This window comes from Episyrphus balteatus, chromosome 2 (assembly GCF_945859705.1).
Source record: "Episyrphus balteatus chromosome 2, idEpiBalt1.1, whole genome shotgun sequence".
Taxonomy (NCBI): Eukaryota; Metazoa; Arthropoda; class Insecta; order Diptera; family Syrphidae; genus Episyrphus; species Episyrphus balteatus.
This window is the reverse complement of record NC_079135.1, coordinates 124,576,995-124,603,177: the sequence shown is the minus strand read 5'-3', so window position 1 is coordinate 124,603,177 and position 26,183 is coordinate 124,576,995. Positions and strand designations below refer to the sequence as shown.

Genomic DNA, 26,183 nt, shown 5'->3' with positions numbered 1-26,183 from the left:
TCTAGATGGTCCGAAATTAAATCGAAGCCTAGCCGATCAATAGCGACAGGCTTAATGCTGCTGTTGCTGGAGTGAACTGTGATAGTCTCTTTCTATAGCTTGCGTCGCCGCCGGTGGAAGCATTCATGTATATTCCGGCCATCAAGTGGTTCAGTGGTGCATGCAATTGCCGCCACTCCTACAAATGGTGACATTAGATCGTTGCACAAGTATATCTTATTTAAAATAAAGATTTCAAGACCTGTTTTTTGCTTTGAATAAAAATCATTAGTTTATATGGAAAAAAGGTAACATTTTGCCAAATGTCAAAATTATTTGCATGGGGGCAAAATTGTATGTTATGCGAGCATAAATTTCAGTGATGTGTTCAATTTATTTCGATATTGTGGGTTTTGTTAATTATTGTATTTTCAAATAATAATAATTGCCTTTTAATTCTCTAAAATTTGTCCATGGCTCAAAGATGTTTCTTACATTTTGTTTGCAATGGTAATCTTGCTTCTCTGAATAATAATTTCTGATAGATGCTTGAAATGAGGCAAATATTACTAACTTAATCACAAGATTACTTGATTCATTCAATTTTTGAGCGCCACTTCCAATTGAAGAGTACACAGAGAAATATATAGTACCACCTACAATCTAAAAGATTGCCTTACATTGAACTCTTTTATGAAGAAACCTTGTTAAAATCAACGATTGATAAGGTTTTTCCATAGAGATTTCTTTATTATTTTCATGGAGAAAATCTTCTTAAAATTTTAGTAAAAATTTCATATTTTTTTCAACTTGGCACTAGAACAAAAATTGTGACCAACATTTCTTTAGTGAGTTGGTTCAGGTGGTAAGGTATGCGGCTAGAGAGTTGAAAACCATTAATTTTCAAAATGTCTTCTTCAAGTGCAAACTGTTTTTTTGATGACAATCCTGCAAAACAACAACGATTAAACAAACTTTGATTGATTTCAAAATCTTCAGCAATTCTGGTGAAAAGTCCTTAGAAATATCCTTTAACTAACTGTTGAGACAGTCAATTTTCAACTTAAACTTTTTGGTATCCAAAAAAATTAACTTTAACTTTTTGGTATCCAAAAAATGTATTTTTTTTTTTTTTTTTCACTAAAATCCCAAGGGGGGACTGATCGCCTTTATGGTAGGGTATGGAAGAACCTTACCAAACTCTCCGATGATATAAATGTTATATAAGAGCTTTTAACGTATTCCTATAAATAGAAAGAAAGGTAGGCCTAAAAACTCCTGGTACAAGCAAATGCAAAACCACCAGCATTCAGTTGGCCTTAGAAATGGAACAATACAAAACCGGGAGGCTTGCCGCCGATTTCTGAGGTCAACCCGGCGAACCCCACAGGCGGATCACTAGTGTGAAGCAGTTACGTGGGATAGTTATGATCCCCTCGACATCGAGATCATAACAGCGCCGAGAAAAAAAAAAAAAAGGAAGAAGAAGAACGTATTCCTATGTATTAAGTAGGTAAACAAATCTTTTTAGATCACTACAAGCAACCTTCAAGAAGTTCTATTTTTAAAACCAATTTATGACAAACCGATTTCATACAACAAAAAAAAAATGACAAACGATATTTTGATGAGTAATAAATTAATTGAGTTGTCAATAAAAATGACAAATGATAAGATACCCTCATTACACTTTACCTTTTGGTTTGTTCTTGAACGATATAAATATTGATTTAAAGTACCTGTTAGCTCTTTCGTTTTTATCAGTATGATTTATGATTAATATGATTATTGGTGGTGGTAATTTAAATCAGGTTAGTTACAATTTTATTTGCTGATCGATATTTCTTTCAATAACGATTCTAGAATGTAAAATTTTCCATGTTTACTAGATTTCCACTCATTTATAAGTGCAACAAATCAATAAATAATAGTAATAGTCATTTACATAAACCTTTCCTGTTATCACTCAAAGAAAAATTGAATTCAAAATGTTCTACAAAAAAAACTAAATATCTAATCTTTTATCGCAAAAAAGACTAATCTACCATACTCACAAATGTAAACACATGTCGTCTTACGCGCTCCGCTCTTCCATCTTCAATCTAATGGCTAGATTAGACTGCGCGCGTTTAAACTAACATCAAATATAGATCCAGTTTAATCTATAAAGATGGTACAAAAAAAAAAGTTCTAACAATTTATGATGAAAAATGAACTAGAAGTTGCCGTCGTAGTCGTTGTAGTTGCCGCCGCCATGCGTCGCTGTGTATTTGACGCATCTGATAAGTGGACAAACCCGATAGAAGACCGGGAATAAGGTGCCCTCTATAACTCGTAATTAATGGCGTTAACGTTCATAAAGCAAAAAAAAAAAAAACAAAAAATAAACAGAGGTACCCCCTTCTTCTTGTGTTGTGAGTTTATAAAAGAGTAAACTCTTCAAAGTAAAACATCTCACTCAAAATGAGATCATAGTGGGTAATAAACACTGATTGCAGATGAGCCATAAAACCTGAAGTTCATCTTAAGTTAAAAATGACGATTAAAGCAGGGTCGTAGTTTGAAGAATTGTTGGGAGGGATAGAAACTTTCTTGCTTTTTGGTTAGTTTTTTTAAATAGAACTGTTATATTATAACTGTTATAATTTTCGTTTCATACTGTTCTGAACTCATTTTCTACCCATCTAGCAATTTTGCTTCTATAACACTTTACAGGAGCTATAAAAGCATCTGTAAAGCTTTACAGAAGCAAAATTATTTTAATCCAATCGAAAGTGGTAGTGCAAGTTTTGAACGACTTTTATCAACTCTTCAATCAAAGGCAAAATTTTGATAGTTGCTATAAGGGATCCACTAACCAAAAAGAGTACTATGCCCCTCCCCCGTACATATTTGTATACAAGCTTTACGGTCCTGTTTAGAAAGAAAAAAAAAAAAACGAACTAAATAACCACATCAAAGAAAAACATTCTCTATAAGATGAGGACATCATAGATACAAATCTAGCCTCAGACCTAGAACACCTTTAAACCGGCATAATAGCGTAGATAAAGAAGGAGAGGCTTGTGAAAAAAAAACACAAACAAGTAACAAAAAAAACTATATAAAACCTGAAAAGGTAGGTTTTTACTATTTACAGTTTAATAGGCTATAACTATAAAGTTAGGATGAAGTGCTTGCACTACGCAAAGTCTACATTATTAACTCTTTTTTCTATTTTTTAATCAGACGTAACTAACCAACTTCTTATACGGAACGTTAGAATTGAATACTTAATGGGAGCGTGGGTTTAATGATAAAAAATTTGGCAACGCGACTTAAAAAAACTTTAGCCATTTAATTTTGTGATATAAATCTTGTTCTATTTATTTTCTTGTAACCCGAGTGGTCAGATCTTTATAGGTATATTTCTTGGGAATTGGATTATATGTTTTTAGGTCTTTTTAATATCTGGAGGCTGGGAGTTAGTTCATCTTCGAAAAAGTTATATGTTTGTTTGAGATAGAGATTTGCCAGAGTCATGTACCTGAAAAACTCATCATACATCTTGGAAGCTTTTTTTTAAGAAACATTTCAGAAAACGTTTTATTATAAAATCATTCAAATGATTTTTATTTCTGAGAAACAATCCAAAAAAGGGTTTAAAAGGTCTAAATGAGTTCTTAAGTATTAATTTATTACTTTAAACTTTTAGAGCATTTATATCTTTGGAGTTATCTCACAAACTTAAGGGTACCTTGTAACTAGACCTATGCTGCTACTTGGAGTTAAAAACGTGTGCAAAACTAATTTAAACCTAAGGCCCAATTTATTCACTCTCCATTAAATTTAAAGACGCCATTTAAAATGGGTCATTTTAAAATTCGTATGCGATTTGGCAGATTTTCAATTTTTAATGGCGACATTAAATTTAATGGAATAAATTGGGTCTAAGCGTATTTTCGAATTTTTAAGAACAATTTTTCACCAGAAAATCTTCTGCCAATTTTCTATCAAAAAATTGGTCAACTTCTACTAATTATTGCACGATTGTGGACTTATTTGTTATATTGAATGATGTGCTTGCCAAAATCTTCGTCTAAATTTTAATTGGCAGACAAATTTTTTTATTCGTTATTGAGAAAAACTAAAAAAGTGTTGTTTTTTTTTAAACAACGAAAATAAATGCTCAAATTATCGTCCGTCAAAATAGAGAAGAAGTCCTACGAAAATAAGGTCGAAAAGGATTGGATAAATTGAGGGAAGATAGAGACCAGGTGATTTGAGATTTGAGTAGGATGCAGGTTGTTCAGAGTAAAAGCTACCTAAAGATACAGTTTAGCCAGACGTTGGGTACGCCATTGGGATGGTTGTTAACGAACGCAAAGCCAAATGGTCGAATTTTCATACAACCTTCAACTGTAACCTTGTAAAAAAATACGAAAAAAAAATTCAGGTCAGGGATCGAGCGATAGTGTCTCTATCTCGATGTTTTTTATCCATAACCTAACAATTTCACAAAAACTTCTGTTCTTTAATAATGTTTTATATTCTGTTATCTGTCAAGGAAATGGTGTTAAAATGAGTCTATCAATTTGTTTTTTGTTCTACAAAGTCTTCCAACCGTTTAAACAGACAATTTTAAATTGGCAGGCAATAATTTATCGGCAATTGTCAGCCGTTTATTACCAATGATTTGTTTAATTTTTTGGATAAAATCATCCAACCGTATAAACAGACAATTTATAATTGATTGAAAATTGTCAGCTCATTGATTGAAGACTTTTGACAGTTCGGACAACATTGGAAGATCTTCCAATCGTGTAAACATATGTAGTTTAAAAAATGGGCAATAATAATGTTGGTGAAGAACTCTCAAAATTTGGTAACTGAAAGGAGATGGCACATTTTTCTATGGAGCTTGGGCCCAGTGTGTTCACTAACGAAATTGGTATCAAATGAAAGGTGACGGTAAGCACATTACGTGGGTAAAATATTTTCAAATTCGTTAGTGGGGTTTTGGAGATATTTGAGTTTGAAGTTTCGGATTTCACAATCAAGATTTCAGCTAATTTTTCGAACAATTAATCGTAGAATGCGTAATAATGGGTGTACAGAAATAATATTGGTATCAAATGAAAGGTATTTCTCTTGTCTATAAATCTGTATCAAAAGTTTTTTTCTTTATTAAAAAAAATAATACATATTAGGTATTTACTTCTCAAAAGGTGATTTTTTTAAGCGAGGCATTTGGCACATCGAAATATCAAAATATTCAGTGGTGACATGCCCTTTTTTTGCAATTTTTCGATAGCTTAATGTGTTACCTTTAATTCTATATATAAAATAGTTCTTTCAAACATACAAAAACCTTATAATAAGCAAAATACACAAAAACGCGCTGAAATATGCCTATTAAATAATAAGAATAGAAACTATAGTTCAGTCAATGGGGAAAAATCTGGAAAAAGCTATGACGTCAGCTAAGTTTGAATGCAGTATTGAAGAGGGGTTTATCCCAAGTACAAATCTCAGATTGCGTATTGTTTGGTCTTGTGGGGCGACCTCCATTTTGAAAAACGCATATGTCTCAATATCTCGAGAACGACTGGTCGGACAGAAAACTAGAAAGGACTTTTTAGATTGGAAATTAGTTAATCTTTCTTTTTCTAGTACATCATTTTTCTCTAGGAGTTATAATTTCAGAGTTACACTACCGAAAATTGTGTGTTTTTTGATATTTTAAATATTTTAAACAACTCTTAGAGTTAAGTGCGGAATTACTGAGAATGAGATACTTTGCTGTTCTGTTACTCTGAAAGTATAACTCCTAGAGAAAAATGATGTACTAGAAAAAGAAAGATTAACTAATTTCCAATCTAAAAAGTCCTTTCTACGCATTCTACGATTAATTGTTCGAAAAAATAGCTGAAATCTTGATTTTGAAATCCGAAACTTCAAACTCAAATATCTCCAAAATCCCACTAACGAATTTGAAAATATTTTACCCACGTAATGTGCTTACCGTCACCTTTCATTTGATACCCATTTCGTTAGTGAACACACTGGGCCCAAAAATGTGCCATCTCCTTTGTCATTAAAATTTCCTATTTAAAGCCCAGTTTTTTCTCACCTTGTCTAACACAGATCTAAGATAGACATAATCTTTGACAGATTAACACAGTAGATTTTTATTCAGAAGATGTTAAGCAAACATTTTTGTTAGCTATGTATGTTTGGTTTACGTGTTACGTAAAGTACTTGCAAAGATCGTCTAAAAAATGTATGTTTCAAGCGGAATCCATCAGTCAACAAAAGAACCCACAAACATTACTATAAAATGAAAAGTTATACCATTATCCATGGTAAAAAACTGTTTACCTGCTTATTGCATGACAATGAAAACTTTCTTATGAATATTTCCCATTAAGTACCACAACTTAATGTTGTTAAGCTTTTTTTTTTCAAACCAAATCACGTCAAATGCCAATCGGTATTCTAACTTTATTACAAAATACAAAAACCTCATTGACTTCACTGTAATGAAGACATTTTCTTGGATCAATTCCAGTGCATTTATCATTAACATGGTAATCGGCACCATTGCATCGCTCAATCTTTGCAAACTCAAAAACTCAAGCTAATCAGCATCACTATCACGATCAATTGCCCGAGACCCGGAGAGCGATGTGTGTGATGTTGCTTGTTCGTGCCCGTGAAGTTTCTTTTTTATTTTTTTGTGTAAAAGTAAAAGTTACTTAAAAATCTATCATTGACCGTGTGGCATGGCAATACCAATGACGGTATTATACACTGTGCCAAGTCAAACTAAATGAGGAATTGACTATGCGCGAGACCATAGCGAAAACGAGAAACGCGAGACTTCAGCCCATCAGCCAGCACCTGATTGGAACACTTAAATAGCTCTCGAGAAGAAGAAGAATAATCATCATCAACATCATCGTCATCGTCATCCTTTTTATACCTTAACAAACTCTACACCAAACATCAGAAACTAACTACATCATCGCAACCATAAGAAAGTCAAACTGATGCATGTGCGCACGGCTGTTTGAACGCTCCTCCGGACGTGGACAAAATGTCTTAGCGTCTCGATAAAATTTCACCAAAGGTATTAAACCTGACATTGAATGGCGGCGGCCGGCAGCGCAGCGGCCTCGTGATGATGGTCATTTTACTCGTTTCGTTTTTTTTTTTATTTTTATGAATTCAGTTTTGGCTGAAATTCAAAAGAAAGCAAACGACGAGTGTTTCCCAGGCCAATTGTGAAGAGTTTCTTCCATCAAGGGAACAGAAACAGACATGGAAAAGTGCCGCGATGATTTACTGGCGAAAATGGAGAAGACACTCTCGAAAATACCAACTTCGAACGTGTTTAACCTTTATAGGAGCTCGTAAGTCAGGTCAGATTCATGTGCGCTAAAACTTCTGCTGCCACCTTCACTTCCACCTCCAATGTTTTGTTCGTTCTCTTTGTCTTTTGGACCAAAATAAACGTCAACTTTTGCTTAGTCATGGAAACGACAATTTATCTTAAATCTCTGTTGTTGTGGAAAATTCGGCATCAAGTCTTTTTCAAGTCTATTACTCTCAACCTTAAGCCTGTTACCAGCTGTGTTAAAAGCTATTGCTGCTGCAAAACTGTATTGTTCGCAGAGTCTTTTTTGCAATCAATTACCCATTTCCCTCCATTTATTTTTGAATTCTGTAGACTGCGGTGGTAGTTGATGTATATTTCACACCACGTGTTAATTTTCTATGAAATTTCTACTTATGAGAGTCGAATGCATTAGTTTAACCAAAGTTTCATGGAAAAAGATATCTTATAACTACTTTTTTTTATATGGAGTAGATGAACTATGCTTTTTTTTGTAGGAGAAAGGGAAAATAACATTGAGTCTGAAGTGTGTGCCTGATGGAATTCAGGTTTTCTGCTAGACATGCGAAAATCTACCAATAATGATATGGTTTTTTTTTTATTTAATTAGTTTGGCGTGAGAAATTAATTTTAGCTTGAAAAATTATTTTGAAAAAAGTAAGCCTCTTTGTCGGAGCTTATTAGAAATGTGTTCCAAATATGCCGGAAAAGAATACATTTTTGACTTGAAAGTCTGAATAAAATAAAATGGAGTAAACTGATGTCGCTTCTTATTAACCCGAATCAAAGCAAATTTTGGAATGCAATATTCGCTGTTAAAAGCTGAAAATGCTTTAAAGGTTAGGTATGGTGGCATACTGCCCCCCCCTGCAACCATCCTTCAATAGCCCTGCTTGGGTAGGAGGTAGATAAATATATTTTTACAACATTTAATAGTAGAGTAACTAAAGCAAATTATTAGGGAACCCGGCCGAACAGCTCTGATTTTGACGATTTTTTTTCAAACGTAGGTAATTAAAAATACTTTAAAGTCTATAGATTAAAAATTGCCGGTGTTGCCGTATTGTTTTTTAAAATTAAAATTATTTTTTTTTTAACAAAACCATTTTTTTTTTGCTTAAATTTCATAAAACAAATGATAGCAAAAGATTCTCTAGGTAATTTAAGGAAAATATATAAAAGGCAGTAAGGGACAATCTTCCATCGTTTAAGCGATAAATGCAATTTTCTAACATTCTGACCTCAAACACAAAAAAAATATTTTGAAAACAACGGCAACACCTACAATATTTTAAAATACATTTTTAAAAAGCCAGAAGCTCATTCTTATCTCTTAAATTTAAATCCACTAAATTTAATCAAGACTTTTTGAAAAAATATTATCAGTTGAATTTCGAAGCAAAAAAGGTAAAATATATCACACTTTTGAAAAAAAAAAAAATGAAAAATTACTTCAATTTCAATGTTTTTTTTTTATTAAAACTGAATTTTTGCATTGAAATAATTAATTTTCTCAAAGACTGTGGTAAATAGGAACTTTAAATTTTTGCTATTTAACTTTCAACAGTAAGGGTTATTAAATGAATAAGAAATAATTTTATGTTATTTTTATTTTTTATGAACTTTAAAAAAAAAATAAGTTACATTTTTTTTCAAAACTTTTATTAAAAAAAGTTCTTCGAAAATGAAATACTTTTTAATTTTTTTCATAAACCGTAATACATATTGACATTTCCTTTTATAATTTGAAATCATAATAAATGCGGCCAAAAAAATTTGAAAATAAATGCATTTTATATTACTGCCAAGTTTAAAAAACGACATGTTAAAATTTTTTCAAAAATCTGAGTTCAATTACCATTCTTTCAAAAGCCGTTCATTCAATTAACTTAATTTTAATTTTACATATATGACTAGGCTTCTAGCTTTTAAAAAATGAATATTTGAATATTGTAGGTGTTGCCGTTGTGTTCAAATATTTTTTTTTGTGTTTGAAGTCAATTAATAAGAAAATTGCATCTATCGCTTGAATTATGGAAGATTGTGCCTCACTCATATATATTTTTTTTCCTTGAATTTCCTAGACAATCTTTTGGCATCAATTAATTTATGAAATTTAAGAAAAATTTTTGAAAAAAATTTGTTTTTGTTCACAAAAATCTTCAATTAAATTTCAAAAATCAAAACGGCAACACCGGCAATTTTTAATCTATAGACTTTAAAGTATTTTTAATTACCGACGTTTGAAAAAAAAGATCATCAAAATCTAAGGTTCCCTAATATTGCCAATTTTTGAGCTTTAGTTACTCCACTATAAGCTACATACAGATTTTAATTTATCAAGTGAAAAGGTAACAACAAAAATATTACTGTTAAAAAAAGAGCCAAGTTCTCCTATGCTTGAAATTATGCTGGCACAAAAAGTACTGAGATGTAAAAGTGTAGGTACCAAGTTCTAAAGTTTGGATTCAAATTCGTGTCAATAAAATTTTGATTGTTCTCTTGACAATTTTTCTTTTAATTACCGATTTTTAAAGTTATTTCAAAAATTGCCAAGTAAACAATCAAAATTTTATTGATACGAATTTGAACCCAAACTTTAGAACTTGGTACACTTTTACATCTCAGTACTTTTTGTGCCAGCATAATTTCAACATAGGAAAACTTGGCTCTTTTTTTAACAGTAATGTTTTTGTTGTGATTTCACTACTTTTTGCAAGTTATGGCTGTAGAATTAAAAATCTCTATATTTGATGAAAATTCAGTGAAAATGGGCGGTTTCCACTCCCCCTGAATGAAATTCTCAAATTTTAAATTTTTTCCCTTGTATAAACTACTATCTCTACCATTCTACCAGATTTGAAGATTCTACGATAATCAGAAGTGCTCTATAATATTTGATGAAATTCAGCGGAAATGGGCGGTTGCCACGCCCCCTGGCTAAAATTCTCAAATTTTAAATTTTTTCCTTTGTATACACCACAAGACCTATCACCGTGTAAAATTTCAAGTTTCTACGATAGCGGGAAGTTCTCCATAATTTTGATGATCTGTCAGTGAGTCATTGAGTCAATGAGTCAGTTACGGTTTTTGCGATTTTTGAAGACCTATATCTCAGAAACTACTCATCGTAAGAAGCTGGTTTTGACCAGCTCAACAAATGTAGCGAGTTTGAAATTTCTAGCATCTTTGGTGTGGAAGTTAGAAAGGGGTCGAAAATGGCCTGAGTTGTTTCCTGTAAATAAGGGTGTAGTGCCAAAGTTGTTAGAGAACTTGGCTGGGCACTACCGGGCCCCTTGATTTTTGAGGATTTGTAGTACAAAAACAGCCAGTGAATAAAATGCAACACCTGTGAAATTCAGTGAAAGTGGTGCAATTGATTTGATAACCAAGAACGAAAATAGTTTACTCAAATTTCTAAGGTGAGAGGATTTTTTTTCAAGAGAAATGAAATGTTCGATTTTGTAACAAAAAATGTACCTATAGTTTAAAAAACTAAAACTACGCTTTTATCACGCACTAAAAACTATAAAATTATTTAATCGTCTTTTTGGATATGATATGATCAAAAGTTTGAACAGAGCGCTCAACACTTTAAATGTAATGAAGTATCTACTCCATCTATATCCGATTTTACAGCTAAGCGAAATATTTTTTTTACTATCAAAAACAGGATAAGTCCCGGACTTATCATCTTTTGAAAATAAACAACAGCTTTTTTATGTGTAAATGCTATATTAAGCTACTGGCTGAAAATCTTAAGTTTAAAGCTTCTTTAAAGTTAAAGAAGCACTCCGGACATTATATTTTAATCTCAAATACAATTTTGTGATAGACTGGGGATGAAAGCAAAATTGTGTATCCATTTTAAAACTAATTTCACATCCGTTTATTTTCAAAGTATGATAAGTCCAAAAGCGTTTTTATTTTTAATCTTTTGAACTATCGCTCCAAAAATTAAAAACGAAACTGTATTTTGTACCTAGGCAAAAGTTCTGCAGAATATATTTTTTATAAATTTTGCTACACACATTAAAAGAAAATAGAACGTTTTTTCTTCTCCTGCAAAATTTAAAATCATGGACTTATCATGTTTTGAAAATAAATGATTCAAATATCACTGTAAGGTTACATAGTCAGCTATTTAATTATGGCACAAGTATCTGCCTTCACCAATTATTTTGATGTTTCGAAAGATCCCGCAAAAAAAATCACATTTTTGAGAAGTAAACACTTTATTTGTTTAAGTTTGTTAAACATAGAAAAATATTTTTGATACAGATTTATTAATGGTATAAATACTTTTCATTTTCATATTTCATTATTTATTACGCTTCCTACTTTCAATTGTTTGAAAAAAAAACAGCTGAAATCTTGCTTTTAAGATCAGCAACCTCAAATATCTCGACTTTTCCATGAATGATTTTGAAAATATTTTACAATCAAACACACACCAGAATAAGTTCAGAAACAATAACGTACCTACATATATAAACCATGAGTTGCATGCAATCTTTTGAAATAGAAGTCCAAAAACGATCCAGCCAACAACTTCCAATTTAACTCATTACAAGCTGGTTTCTGATCTAAAACTTTTACTCTCAGTCAATATTTCTGAACAATTGAAGTTTTATTCGGAAAAAAGGTCAGAAAACAATCACATTTTGAACGTTTCTAAAAGAGAGTAACTGCAAAAATCGATAAATATGAGCCTCTTTACGCAGGGCAGCAGTTTGATGGAAAAGCTCAAGAATTTTGACATGTTGAAAAAGAAAGGATTTTGCAAAATCAAAAACTTAATGACATGAATGGTTATTATTACTTCACCTTTTACTCAGGCGTCTAACTTTTATTTTCTAGACAAACATTCGTCTATAACTCTAACCAATTCAAGTCAGCACTTCTTAATAACGTGGGTAGGTTTTTGAAGTTGTATTTATATCTCAATGGGACGTGTGGTATGTTGGTCTATAACTCATTATACCATAATACACATAAATAATAATAATAGGCAATAAGAATGCCGCAACTTACTGTCAAAATAATATGCAATACAAAAAGTCACAACAATCACCGCTTTTGTTCTCTCTGTCCTCCTCAATGAATACTTTATTACCATTAAGTCAAATGGCAAAGACGCAACATTTTGACAGAACCTCCTCATACCTCATAGGTAAACCAAACCGCATGTTGTTTATAAGGTAGAGGTACCTCTACCTTACCTTCAAGCCTCTATCAGTTTAGAAGAGAGAAGTGTTACAACTTTTCTTCTAATGCAAAGCTTGTTATGCGAGGGTGGGGTTGCATATACTTTAGCTATGAAACTCTGGCTCCATGAAACCACACATAAGAATAAGGTTGTTGACACTTCAACTTCTAAGAGTTCTTCATAATCACAAACAAACTCTGGGGAGACAATATCGGAATATAAAAAAAAAAAAACTTAACAAACAGAATTTGCCTCCGCCGCCATCACCTTCTGTACTCCCCACCTAAGACCGATCTATGTGGAAAGGTTTGTTTTTGTGTGTCTCTTTAAAGAAGTTGAGCCATGAAGTGATGGCAACAACATGGATACGGTGACGCGACGACGAAGATGGGGCAAATACAGGCGGGAACAGACATTTTGAACTCCGCCGCCGCGCCGCCACCGTAAAGGAGTTGAATGTGGATTTATTATATTAAGTCTGCGGTGACGTTAATCTTTTTCGGTTTTTTTCTTGGAGTCTCCAGAGATTTTTTGTTGATGTGAAATCGGGTTTTTGTTTTGGTTTTTTTTTTTAATCTAAACTCTGAGTGGCTTTTTAGCCCTTGTTGATATTTTGAAGTAAGAAGGTTTGTTACATTTCAACCCACACTTTATAAATCTAGTTCCCGCAATAAAAAGAACGGATGTGCGGGGTTATGTAATTTAAGTGAAACAAAATAGGGAGCGGATAGAAACGGGAGAGTCTTTTTGGGAAGTTTGTATGGAAGCAAAACAAACATAAATTTTAAAGTCTTAGAAAGGTTTGAAAATGTTTATAAAAGTTTTTAGGCTTTGATCCCACCGCCATCCATCGCCATCTAATTCGTGACTTTTTGAAAACATGCCGACTAGGTTCTCAGAAATAAATAGAACACACGACTTTATCCCACGAAATTGTTATTAATTAGTATGGTCTGGTGACTTATATAGAAATTAAAACTTTATGAATATAAATTCATAAAGTAGCAGAAGATCGGAGCTCAAAACTATGACGAAAAATGGAAAAGTTAGGCCCGGTGCACAAATTCGTTTTTTGACGACATTTGATTCCAGAAGAATCGTACAGATAAATAAGCTCTTTCGAAGCTATCTGTCAAATTTCAAAGCTTCGGTTGAGCTTCGGTAAAGCTTCGTTTAAGCTTCTTGTAGACCTTATAAGTACATTGTTATAAAGAATCCAACTTGTATAACGTTCTCCTTGTCCATGCCCAACAACCTTACTAAAGTTAAAAAGAAACTGAAATGTAGCTTCTGTAATACCTTTAACGAAGTTTTACTCTTAGGTATTGATCAGAATTCTTTAAACAAAATTTTAAAAACAAATTTTATTTTTATTTTCAGGGATCTGATCCTCGAGCAGCAACATGCCGTGGCAAATTACAAACTCGTCGTTGTAAATTGAATCAAGAAATAAACAAAGAACTTCGATTACGTGCTGGAGCCGAAAATCTATTTAAGGTAACTTTTCTCTTATAGACTCCTTTACCGAAAAAAAAAAAAATTATCACTTTCATATTCTTATTGCAGGCTACCACAAATCGTAAGCTACGCGACACAGTTGCCCTCGAATTAAGCTTTGTCAATTCCAACCTTCAACTTCTGAAGGAACAATTAGCCGAGCTAAATTCATCTGTGGAAATTTACCAAAATGATAGGTGAGTACTTGTGTATTTATACCCCACCCCAATCAGCTATATAGAGACCATTTAAAATTCTTTAGACCACAAGCATCGCGCAAAAGGTGGTGCCGATACCACACTACTTATAAACTATAGATAGGTAGAGGTAGCTATTCTAGGTAGGTAGGTCTAGGTACCTTCCTACATTATACCTCCTTCGACTTACTGCTCACGTGCGTCGCGTTGTCGTTCAAACTATTATTATCTGCATAGGGAAATTTAAATAAATACCAATTGACCCTTTGCGCGATTGTCGTCGTTGATGTTGTAAATTTAATTTAAAATAAATACTCTTCGATCCGCACAATTATCCTTCTAAATAGCCAACAACAAACGAAAAACAACAAAAATAGTTACCGTATAGCTATTCTATATAGGTACCCCAACTCAATTTAAGTCCACAGGAGAAAGAGACCTCCTTGAGCCAACAATATCCAATTATTTTTCAACTCCTTCCGATAACTCTTTGCATGCAAAAAATAAGTCGTTCATTTAGCAGGAGTGTATTTTGTTTTTTTTTTTTTCTATTTTTGATTAAGGCGCCTCACATAGGAGTATTTGCAGTAAAAACCTGGTCATAACTCAATTTGCTGAAAATCAAAATTGACACCAAAAAGTTTGGCAAAGTGGGTGCAAAATAAACATGTGTCAATATGCTGCACTCATTTTTTTGTTTTTCGATCGTGTCTTGTTAAAAAATGAGTTTAAAGATAACTGTTACATCTACCTCATTTTTATTTGAATGCGAAGTATTTTGGTAAGTGTTATTCTATATGCGATATCGAAGTGTTGTGATAGAAATCTAAAAAAATTTAAATGGAAAATTCTTCTTCAGTTATTTATTAACGATATTAATAAAGTTTTGAAAATGATAGATGGTTTTTTCTATTTTAATTCGGGCTTAGAACTAGTATCTAAAAACTTGATATTTTTGATAAGTTATTATTTGAACTTTAATGATTTTGTTTTAGTATACCCCGTTATTCTGCGATGAATTGAAACTTATGAGTTAGTTTATATATTCTTTAACACAATGCAACAAAAATTGGATGCTCTTAGGTGCTCTTTAGAGAATCGAGGGTCAATTAGTTTTTCACTTTCTGATAGAAAATACTCCTTACTTTATGCAACGTTTTTTATTTTTAAAATTAAATTTACTGATGTTATTAGTGTATTTTATTTTGTGTGATCTTAATTAAGGTTGGGGAAGAGAGAAAATAAACTGAGAATTGCGTATAAGGGATGAGGAAAAAAATTTGAGAAAAATAATGTCGACAGGCAGAGTAAGGGCCATTAATCAATTTTTTTAGTTTTTGGTAAAAAAAATAAAAATAACAAAAACTAGGTTTATATTGTATTTTCTTGTAGGAATACTAATTTTAAACAGAAATAATAACAAAAACCTCGAAAAATAATTATGGCCAGGTTTTTGATGACAATACTCCTATGTGCGCCTGATAAGAGAAACATTTAAGGAGTAGAAGCTTTATAATAAAAATGAATCTATTGCTTTTAATCAGAGTTACCACTGGGTTTCATTTAAATGGTTTGGAAGTCATTTCAGTCTTTTTGGATTCATATTTTTTCTTTGAACCTTAGATCGAAATCATTTCTTTAAGACGAAAAAATAAAAACTTAGGTTTAATTTAAAAAATAAGTTTAAGATAGGACTCATTTTTTCAGGCTCTTGGACTCATTTGAAGTTGATGGAATCGTTTTATTAGGGAAATATTCATTTTCGTTCGTTATTAGAGAAATTACCGAAGCGGTTTTGAAAAATATTGGCAACAAGAATAAGTAGTACTTATTTCATTATCCGATAGAATTTAAAGAAGATGTCATTTGTATAGTTTTTTATGACAATTGTGAAAATCAATTGATATTTGAAATGTATTGAAATTATTTGACTAATTTGAAAAGATTGCATTGTTTAAGACTCAAAAAAATGCTCGGGTGGAGACCTATCACTTTTTGTGGCTAGAAGAAGTCTAGTATTGGAAGTTTTTTTTTAAATAGGGGCATGGGGAGAGAGAGATAGGAAATGCACAGAGAAGATAGTAACGTTTATAATTTATTTTTCTCTTAGATAAATAAATAAAGTTGTTTTAACTAGAATGAAATGTTGTTTTAACTAGAATGAAATGCTGTTTTTAAATAAATGGAATCCTTTCAAAACTATCCGAAACAGCTATGAATCAAAATCATTGGTAAAATATGATGAGGCATGTTTATTTTATTTGATTTTATATCGTTTTTTTTTTGTGTACAAAATCGAAAAACTAATACTTTGCTTCAAATAAAAGTAAAGCTTATATGAAACATTTTTACAAAATTTGATCAAAATTGTTAAAGATAAAAATATGAAACAAAAAAATAGTTCTAGCTTTTTTTACATGTTTTTATTTTTCTACATAATCTCATTGGAAGTAGACACAATTTGCGTTTATCCAACTGTAGAATTTTTTCCCGGAAGTAAAGGTCTGAAAGGTTTTCAAAATTGACGTTTTTGAATGATTCATTTCATAGGCAGCATGCGCGTGAAAAAGCCATACACAACCCCATTCTAATGGTTTTCAAAATATTCATTTACGGTTGGCCTTTTCTTCTTTTTCATTGGAATTGAATCCGTTCTGATACATATATTTTTTTTAAGTTTGGGAAGCCCAAATCCCAAAGTTTTCCCATTTTACTTCATTACGCAGTCATTGCATTTTTATGTAAAAGAGCACAAAACACTCAAAAAAAAAAACTTGATCGACTCAATTTTTGATTATTATCCAATGTTTAAACTAAGGGGGTCACTGTGGTGTATGCGTAACATTTTTTTGTGATTCTTTTGCTAAACAAATAATGAATCCAATTGATCTTTCTTTGACGATCGTTTTGTAAGGAGTTTCCCAGGAAGCAAAAAAAAATATTTCTTGGTAAACATTCAATGTAGCTGTAGCGATTTACAAACAAAAATTATGGGGATAGAATAGAATATGAAATCAGAATTTTAGACCTTTTAATTTGGCGTAAGCTCATGATTTTGGATTTGATGTTTGATCGATTTGCAGACGCATTTAAGCAGTTTTCAATAAAAATTGTGATATTGAATTTAAGGAAAATTGAATTATATTATGAAGAATTTTCTGAGTTTTGAAAAATTCATATAAATACGGGCCTGTTTGTCTGTGGAAATCAACAACGACGTTGAACTAGTAGAACGATATTGTAATACCAACGATAGACGTGTTATGTAAATTTTCTTTAATGATCCCAACGCCAAGGAGTTCCAGAGAGAGGAAAAGTATCTCTAGCTACGTAAAGGTTTGGTTTTTCCTTTCTTAAATGGCAAAGTCTGTCAAAGGCAAATGTGTCCTCTGTAGTAAAGAAGGGGTATAGTGAGACGACAAAAAAAAAAAAAAAAAAACAAAACAAAAACAAAGATCACTTGGAAAGCAAGCCCTTTCGTGGATTCATTTAAAATGCATGAAATGACATGGTCTACGTGTGATGGCATTAATTCAGTTGCATTGCATATGAAGACGACGACGACGGCGAGTGATCTTCATGCAGAGATATTCTCACTGTCGTCGTCAACGCGTTCGTCCTCGTCCTCCACATCCTCATTCTTAGTGTTTTTACCATTTTGTCCAAGACAACGACTACAAACTTGCAAAAGTATCAAATGAAATCCAAGTTTAACTTTGCTGAAAGGACTTTGTTTACATATAAAGAGTAGAGAGGTGTATTACTTACCTTAGTACATAGTGAGTATGTCTGTCTGATGATGTGCACTCTTTTACTTCATGCATGTTCCTAGAACTGGAAACGGCTTGACATTCACAAGAACGAACAAAAACAAAAAACAGTCTTATCTTAAATGGTACTTTATGGCTTTTTTGCTGTGCTGAATCGTTATTTCGTGCAGTTTGGCTTTGACAGTTTGAGCATCTGGAGAATCTAAAATTGCATAGTTTCATGAAATAATTGTAAGACATGTGATTTTTGTTCATTACTTTGTATAGATTTTGATTTTGGAGGATTTTTTTGAAAATTTCCCCGAAATCGCGAAACTTATTTCATTCTTCTTCTTTTTTATTTTGACACTAATTTTTTTTTAATTTCGGCTTGAAAAATAACTTCAGTAAAATCCTTCTTTAAATTGTATCTCAATCAAAAAGAAAGAAAAAAAAATACCAAATCACCAATTTTGATTGCAATGATTAGTAATTTCCAAAACAAGATTCCTCAAAAAGCCAACCACATTCCGCAACGCCAGCATGTCAAGAAATTGTACCTACTTTTTTTACATCATACATTTAATTTGGTCTTAAGTCTTAACTTTATACAAAAAAGGTGCACGCTACACTTTAATACATACTGCAAATATCATATAGTGTTGCTGCCGCCAAAAAAGATAAACAAGTCTTTTCAAATCAATCATGCCTCCATCTACTTGAATTGGCATATTGGTATTTATTTTGTTATTATTCCAAATCCAAAGTTGGTTGCAAGGAATTTAACGTACAACAAAGTAACACTCAACAAGTTTGACTGAAGAAAAACAACAAAAAAAAAAAACAATCTTTGAATTTCGAATCAGATCAATCAATACAAAAGATTTTATATACACTTTGGTTTTATTTGTAGTTCACACTCTGCGTCAAATGATCGTGCCTGAAATTTTTTCCATCATTTTCTTGCATGATCTGTATGGTTTAAATATGACGTGTAATAGTTCAGGCATCCAGGAAAAAAAAAAATACATTTTTGGGCGCCATTTTCAAACTGTGTGTTTAATTAAAATTCTTTAAAATAGTTTTTAATTTCGGTATCAAACACTGTATGAATATCAGACTCATTATATGTGAATAGAATATGTTTTAAAATTTTTTTTTATTTTGCTGTTTCAAAAATTCTCCGCATTTGCCACTAAGTGCTGAAACGAAACTTAAATATTTATGTGAAACATATAAACCCTTAAGTTCTACATATTGGTTTGCATGAACTTCAAATTGTGTCATAAATTCCTCTAAGTTTAACATACATAACATAAGTAGTTTATGTTCTACTTAAGCACATTTATTTGATAAAAAAGGTAGAATACAGCTCAAAAAATGATGCCATGTTTCCAAAATGAACAAAAACTAAGTATAGTATTATCATTTAACTTACTTTTATAAATTGTAGGTAACCATCTGCAAATGCAAAAATACACTGAACAAAATTTTAAGGAAATGTTCACCCATCACCCTTTTGTTGTTTTATTCCCAATATTAATTTTGACACACACATACCATACACATTCGCTAAAATTAATTAATTTATTAAATTTAACATCAATTCTATTAGACTTTCACTATTTTAAACTTTTTCCATCAATTCAAAGACATTTTTTACAATATTTTTGCTAAAATTTCTCAAAAAAAAAAAAAAAAAACAAATGAAAATAAAAATAAACTGACGTTTTTATTGATTTGACAAATTAATGTGAAGTTCTCAGCGATTTCTCGAATGAAAGTAAATCATTGCTAGGTTGAACATAAATATTTTTTAGCAACTTAGAATAAACTAAGTAAAACATTAGAGTTATATTTAACCTAGCTAAGATTAGAATTTATGACTAGTATGAGCAAATGGGCCTAAGTGTGATTGCAAAACTTATCTTACAGCATCTCGAATATGTTTTGGAAGCTAGCATTCTTCGTAACTGAAATTCATTCGGTTAATAAAACCGATTATACGTTTCGAAAATTTCTTAAGATTTTTGACTACCTATAGCAAAATATTGATGAACAAATATTGATTTTCGGAATGTTCTCCAATTGGAAAAAGTGATACAGTAGTTGGGTTTGGGTAAATATAGGTCCAGTCCCTAACCCGTAATACTGTTCTTACTATTTTAAAAAAGAAACTTAAAACCATCCAAAACAACAATAAAAAGCTTGATTTCTTGAGAACCTCTTTGTAGTAAGATTCTGGTTGCAAGGTTTGAAACTAGAGTACGTCGCGTTATTATTTTTTTGTGCTATGTTTCAATGAATTTTATTGTGATATCGAAAAAGAGAAATTTTATAAACAGCTTGATGCCACTTAATAAGACGGGAAAACAATTAAAGAGTAATGGGTGATTTGAAGGTTAGTTATTACAATAACGATGGGCTAAGGCACGTAGTGTCTGCAAAGTTTACCATCTTGTGACGCATATGTTATTTTTGAGCAAATGACGTAGCATAAATTGAGTTTGGTATCAATTAGAGCTGAGGCTGCTATTGCGATAGATGCTTTCAATCATTCTGCTCTTTCGCTGAGCATAGAACAGTTGCGATTGCTTTTTGATATATAGCTGCTCAGTGCTCAACTCCACAAAAAAAATCAACCCAATTTGCTGTGTTCTTTTTTTTCTTATACCTACATAATATGTAGGTTAATATGAAGCGATCAAGTGGAAGGAGAGAACAGTAAAAATGTTCTACGCTCTTAAAGATATCACTGCTTTTATAAGCAAAATTCTGTTCTTAAGTAACTTCAATGTTCTTCTCTTCTTCAAAATTGTTCTTGGCTCTTTAAAATTTCACTGTTTTTTTAAATGAGAATTCTGTGTTTTATATCTAATAATTTGATTAATAATAAAAAAAAAGCAAAGATAAAGAGAAAAATTTACCATGCTGACGACGAAACACAGAAGTTCAATTTGAAATACCATTGTTTCAGTGCAGGTATATTCAGGGAGTTATATCTTTTTAAAAAATCGAAAATGGTCAATTTCATTTATTTTGTATTCCTATTTTCAATCATAAAACAGGGAAGAAATAGTGTTTGGTTTCCGGAGATTCTCGAAAGAAATCAACTTCAACTGTATACAAGAACTTAATAGCTGTTTAGAAAACATTAGAAAATATATCAAAACAATACTCCCTTAAAGATGTAAATCAAATTAAGTGATGGTCAGCTCAGAAAATGAAGGGAGAACTTCAATATTTTGGATTTTGTAGGACTTAACGGTATTCTCGTAGAGGTCCAAGAAGCAGGGGAAACGACGTTAAGTGGGTTACTGCATGCAGTCATAGAGAAAGCCCGCGAATTCTAGTGCTTCCCTGAAATGTTGAAAAAGGACTGATTGTCAAACTGCTGAAAAATTGTGACAATCTGATAAACTTTGTGACTTGAGCAAAATTTTGGAGCGGTTGATTAATAATACAAATCTCAGTTTACGTCATTTAGAGCCGTTTGCTAAATCGCTGTGACAGTTTAAGCAGAGGAAAAAGTAGAGAATAAGAATTTTTACTTTTCATGTATAGCTATTGCATTTCTTAATAGTTCTATAGTTCTAAGACTGTGAGTGTCGAAATTTCTTGTCTATACGTTGTTATTTTATTAGGATTTTTTTTAATGTTTTTTTTTTTTCTTCTTTTACAAATAAAAAAAAAGGACCAAAGGAAAAATTAAATTTTCTTTAGAACATATTGATGATAAATTTTGGTTATGAAAAGTTTTTTCTGAAGGGAATATTTTAAGCTTAACATTCTGAGAAAGTGACGCGTTACCAATCGTGTGACACTGAGTGTTTATTGTCTTCTTGTTATTTTTATTTGCACTTAATTGCACGGTCAAGCGCGAAATTTCGCAACCAACTGGAACCGAAAAAACCTCAAAAAGTATTAACAAAAAAAAAATCAATTTCTGATCTCGAAGCAAACAAAAATGAGGTTGGGTTGGGTGTATACTAGCCAGTACCGCCACAATAACCAGCCTCCAATTTCACAAAGAAACACTGCCAGGGGACATTCACATTATAAGCAATGTTGAAGCAGAAAAAGACTCCAAAATATACCCAGTAAGCCAGCCAGGCCAACAGCGTGATGGTTAACTACTGGAACGCGCAATCCAATCACAATCACCTGCTTTATACGTTCAAAAAGGTAGTTGTTGTTGGTTGCTTTTTTTTTACGAGTTTTTGTTTGTGTACCTATAAAAGTTAAAATTTTCAATTCATAATGCTCTGATGCTGACTTGTTGTAGGTCCCAATCAAATGATACTCGAAAGTCATTCAAGCTGGACGACTTGACTAAGACTGAAAAGCATAATAACAAACTTCTTTTTTTGTTTGGATTGTAATTGTTTTGTTTATATCTTTTTTTTTTAACAAAATCGCAGATTGAAGGTTGATGTTAAATGTATTTTGTTTGGATAACTTTTTTTAATAAAATTATGATTGTCATAATAGGTTATTTTGTTCCTGTTTACTTCCTAGCACGTGGTTTTGGTTACATCGTGCTTAGTCATAGAGTTATAAAGACATTTCAAAAAGTAGGTACTATCGATTCCCTTTCAACTTTTTTTATGATAGGTACAATTGATAGCATTGAAACAAATTTGATTCAATGTTTGTGGTTTTAAAGTAAACCTTGGGAATTTTATTTTAAAGCTGTGATTTACTTTTTTGATCTATTTTTAAGCTCTTACCTTATTCTGTTTTTAGAAAAGTATTAAGATTCATATCAGTTCACCAGATAAAAATTCCCAATCGAGCTATGTTACGAAATTTCTATAGATCGTCAATATCAAGAGCTGTGATGGAGTTTCAGAATACCTAACCAAACTTATTGTTATTCATGAAATGGAACAGAACGAAATGGGTTATAAATATATCTTTACCACCAGAACGTGCAAAAATGCGGGAATTTTGTCGCACATAATGCAAAACGCAAGACGCAATAGCTATAGCATTTTTATTGATAAAAAATGCAGATTATAACATATCTTACATCAGAGAGTTAGAAGATTGATTTGTACAGTTTTTTTTTTTCTTATTTTGTGTTCAAAAAATAACGATATGGCTTGCAAATATAAAGCATATCTCAGGGTCGCATTCACTTGCTCTTGAACTTTAGCGAATTTATGAAGTTTATTGACCCCCAGAACAAACACACCTTCTCTTGGAAACACTCCTTCGATTCTTGGAAGAATTGTTCATCCTTTTTTATCTTCTTTTGAACAACATCCATGTTCTAAATCTTTTAATGGAATATCTTTATAATTCAATTGACAATTAAATTGATTCTCAATCTTATAGATACACCGCTTGAAAAGGGTAAGTAAAGTGTTTTTTTTTTTCAAAGAGGATGATCTCACATTCTCTCTTTTATTTTTCTACGTTTCTTCTAACTACAAACCAATTGAATGTTACAACAAATCGTCTTTATTTTTATGTTGCGCAATTTCACACCAAACACGTTTGCCAATTGATTTTGTAATTATTTTATTTTGTTTTGTTCTTTTTTTTTTGTTATGACGAGGGATGGCATTTTAATTGATGTGTGCTGTGCTGACAACAATCAGCAAAGTCGATTGATTTTGATTACTTAATTTTTTAAATATGCGATTAAGAATAGATTAGAGACGAGTGAGTAGTAAGTACTCATTCTAAGGTGGAAGTTATAACTTCAAAATAAACTTGTGATTTTTATCAATTACTAAATTGCTTATGCTGTCAAGCTTTTATATAGAAGAACAGACTTACAGCTTTAACATTCTTAACAGTTTAAAATATATTTTATTAATTAAAGTTTAATTGCAATTAGCAACATTTGTTCAGAAACTAATAATTTTGACAAAATCAGCTAACAACATACAAAAAGTTGAGGAGGATAAATACAAAATGGCATTGTTGGCTTTGTTTGAAGAAAATGTGTACATGCAACGCCCAATTGTCCGAGTTTGCATTTTTAACAAAAAAAAAAAATGCAAGACGAAATCAAACGAACGGGAAGACCAATATTTGACTTTATTCTTTTTGCATGCTCTTTGTATTATCATTAAAATTTTTGTTCAGAAAAAACGCTCTGCGTAGCGGTTAATTTCCATATTCTTCGGCGGGCGTATGAAAAATTCACAGACTGCAATATTAAAAACATTTTTTTTATCATTATTCAATGATATAGTAGTTTTTAGTCAAATACAAAAAACCTCATTCTATTAAATATCATAAGTTTCTAAGAAATTAAACAAAAACTGAACGATACCTTTTTTCCGGAAGAACCTTTCTTGTTTGTTTTTTTACTTGCATTTCTTTTAAATTTAAACTGATTGCATATTATCTCAAGAATATTGCGTCAAAATTTTAAGTTTATTGAAGAAAATTGACGAAGCTATGTGTATTTTAATACTTCACTTATGAAGCACTGCATCGATTCTTTTGAAATTTGGAACACTGTTTTTGTACATTATAACAAGGTATAGATTTTGAAAGTGTGTACTTCAAAAATGGAGTTGCATATTCAAATAAATGTTTGCTTAAAATACTAAATATACATACATATCTTGATTGTCGATATCCATAACAAGTTTTTTCATCAAAATCACTTTTAAGTTAAAAGAAAAAAAAAACACTTAGAAAATTCAGTTTTTTTTTTAAATCGCAAAATTTGTGCTTATTCAACTAGTGCAAGTTACAACTGATGGTGTCGCTATCCGGATCGATTAATTTATGGAAAGACTTCAATAAAGAGTAGCTTGTTTATCTGCCTGGGAGACAAAGTTGAGAAAATGGTCACGTTTGAGGTCAACAATTTTGTTGCGATATATTTTTAAAGGTTATGAGGTTATGACCCTTTTATATACAAATCCCTATTTTGCTCAATTTAGCCGAATCTTGAGTTTTTTCACATTTGATCTTGAAGCGCGGAATAATTCGAATACAATAAAGCCCGAAACTACTTTTTCTTCGTCATTTTGAAACTTTCCAATAAGTTTTAGAGAGAACAATCGCAACTGTTTCAAATACTTTCTTTTCGTCAAAAGTACGACCCTTTTTGTCGTTTGATTACAAATATGAAAATGGGTAGATATAGCTGCTTTTAGTTACAAGGATTCCACTTTTTAGGAAAAGCATTATAAAAGATGATATTTAAGGATTAAAGCCTAACCGTTAAATAATAAGTAGTTTTGTACTTGTTTTAAGATTTATTTTTAAGCAGTGACTAAGTTTACTTTCATAACAATGCAATGAAAATAGAACCTGGACAAAATCCCACTTTTCTAAAGATTTATGTATGCTGAGTCCGAATCTGAAGTCAAAATTTCACTTTCACCATTTTGAAGTATCTACTTGAATGTAAATAGGTCAAAAACGCGTTTTTCGGATACTTTTGACGTCGAATTACATAGCCGTAATTTGTTTGCAAATTTGCTTATACACTCTCAAAACGCCGTATTGAATCGTTCTATATTTATTTATTTTTTTTTTTTTTTTCAAAATTACATAATTTTTTTCTCAAAGATATTGGGATTTATGATACATTATCTCAAAATCTTGCTTGTTTTTTTTTCCAAAATAATGAAAGGTTTTTTAAACCAAGTTTCAGTTTACGACTTCTGATTTCATTTTTAAAAAAGCAACATATTTTTAACTTAACATCATAAAGAACTTCATTAAAAACTAATTTTTGAGCCTTTACAGCGAAAATAATTATGAGTAGATAATTACAAAGTTCTCCCGACTTTTTATTTTTTGTTTTTGCCGACCAGTGTAACATGTATTTCCCGGACTTGCAAATATCGTAAGATTGAAAAAAAATATGAATGTTTGAAGTGAAAAACCAGAGAGTATTTATTACCCGTAAAAGGAGTCGTTATAAGAAATTGGTCACTAATCTCAGTCAGTAAAATTCATTTTATTAAACACTATTATGCCTTTCTAGTTAATTTGCAGTTGGATACTAATTTCCAAACACTTTCAAAACCCCGTAATAATTGCATCTATAACTAAAAATCTGTATCATAAAAATTGGTTCAGTTTTATACTCCCATAGACTAAAATGATTAATTAAGTACCACTTAAATCAAACTGCTATAAATGCTGTTACATATTCAGAATCATAACTTTGGTAATTAATCCTTTACATTTAA

At 31.4% G+C, this 26,183-nt stretch overlaps 1 protein-coding gene across 2 annotated transcripts in view; it reads left to right on the top strand.

The window, feature by feature from the left end:
• The window catches only part of LOC129908172 (rhophilin-2-A), a 93,192-nt gene that overhangs the window by 61,289 nt on the left and 5,720 nt on the right, over positions 1-26,183 (top strand). For both annotated transcript variants that reach the window (XM_055984519.1, XM_055984520.1), the window contains exons 2-3: positions 13,947-14,063; positions 14,133-14,260. In XM_055984519.1, the coding sequence (XP_055840494.1) occupies positions 13,947-14,063; positions 14,133-14,260 (245 nt within the window). The remainder of the gene's footprint in view (positions 1-13,946; positions 14,064-14,132; positions 14,261-26,183) is intronic.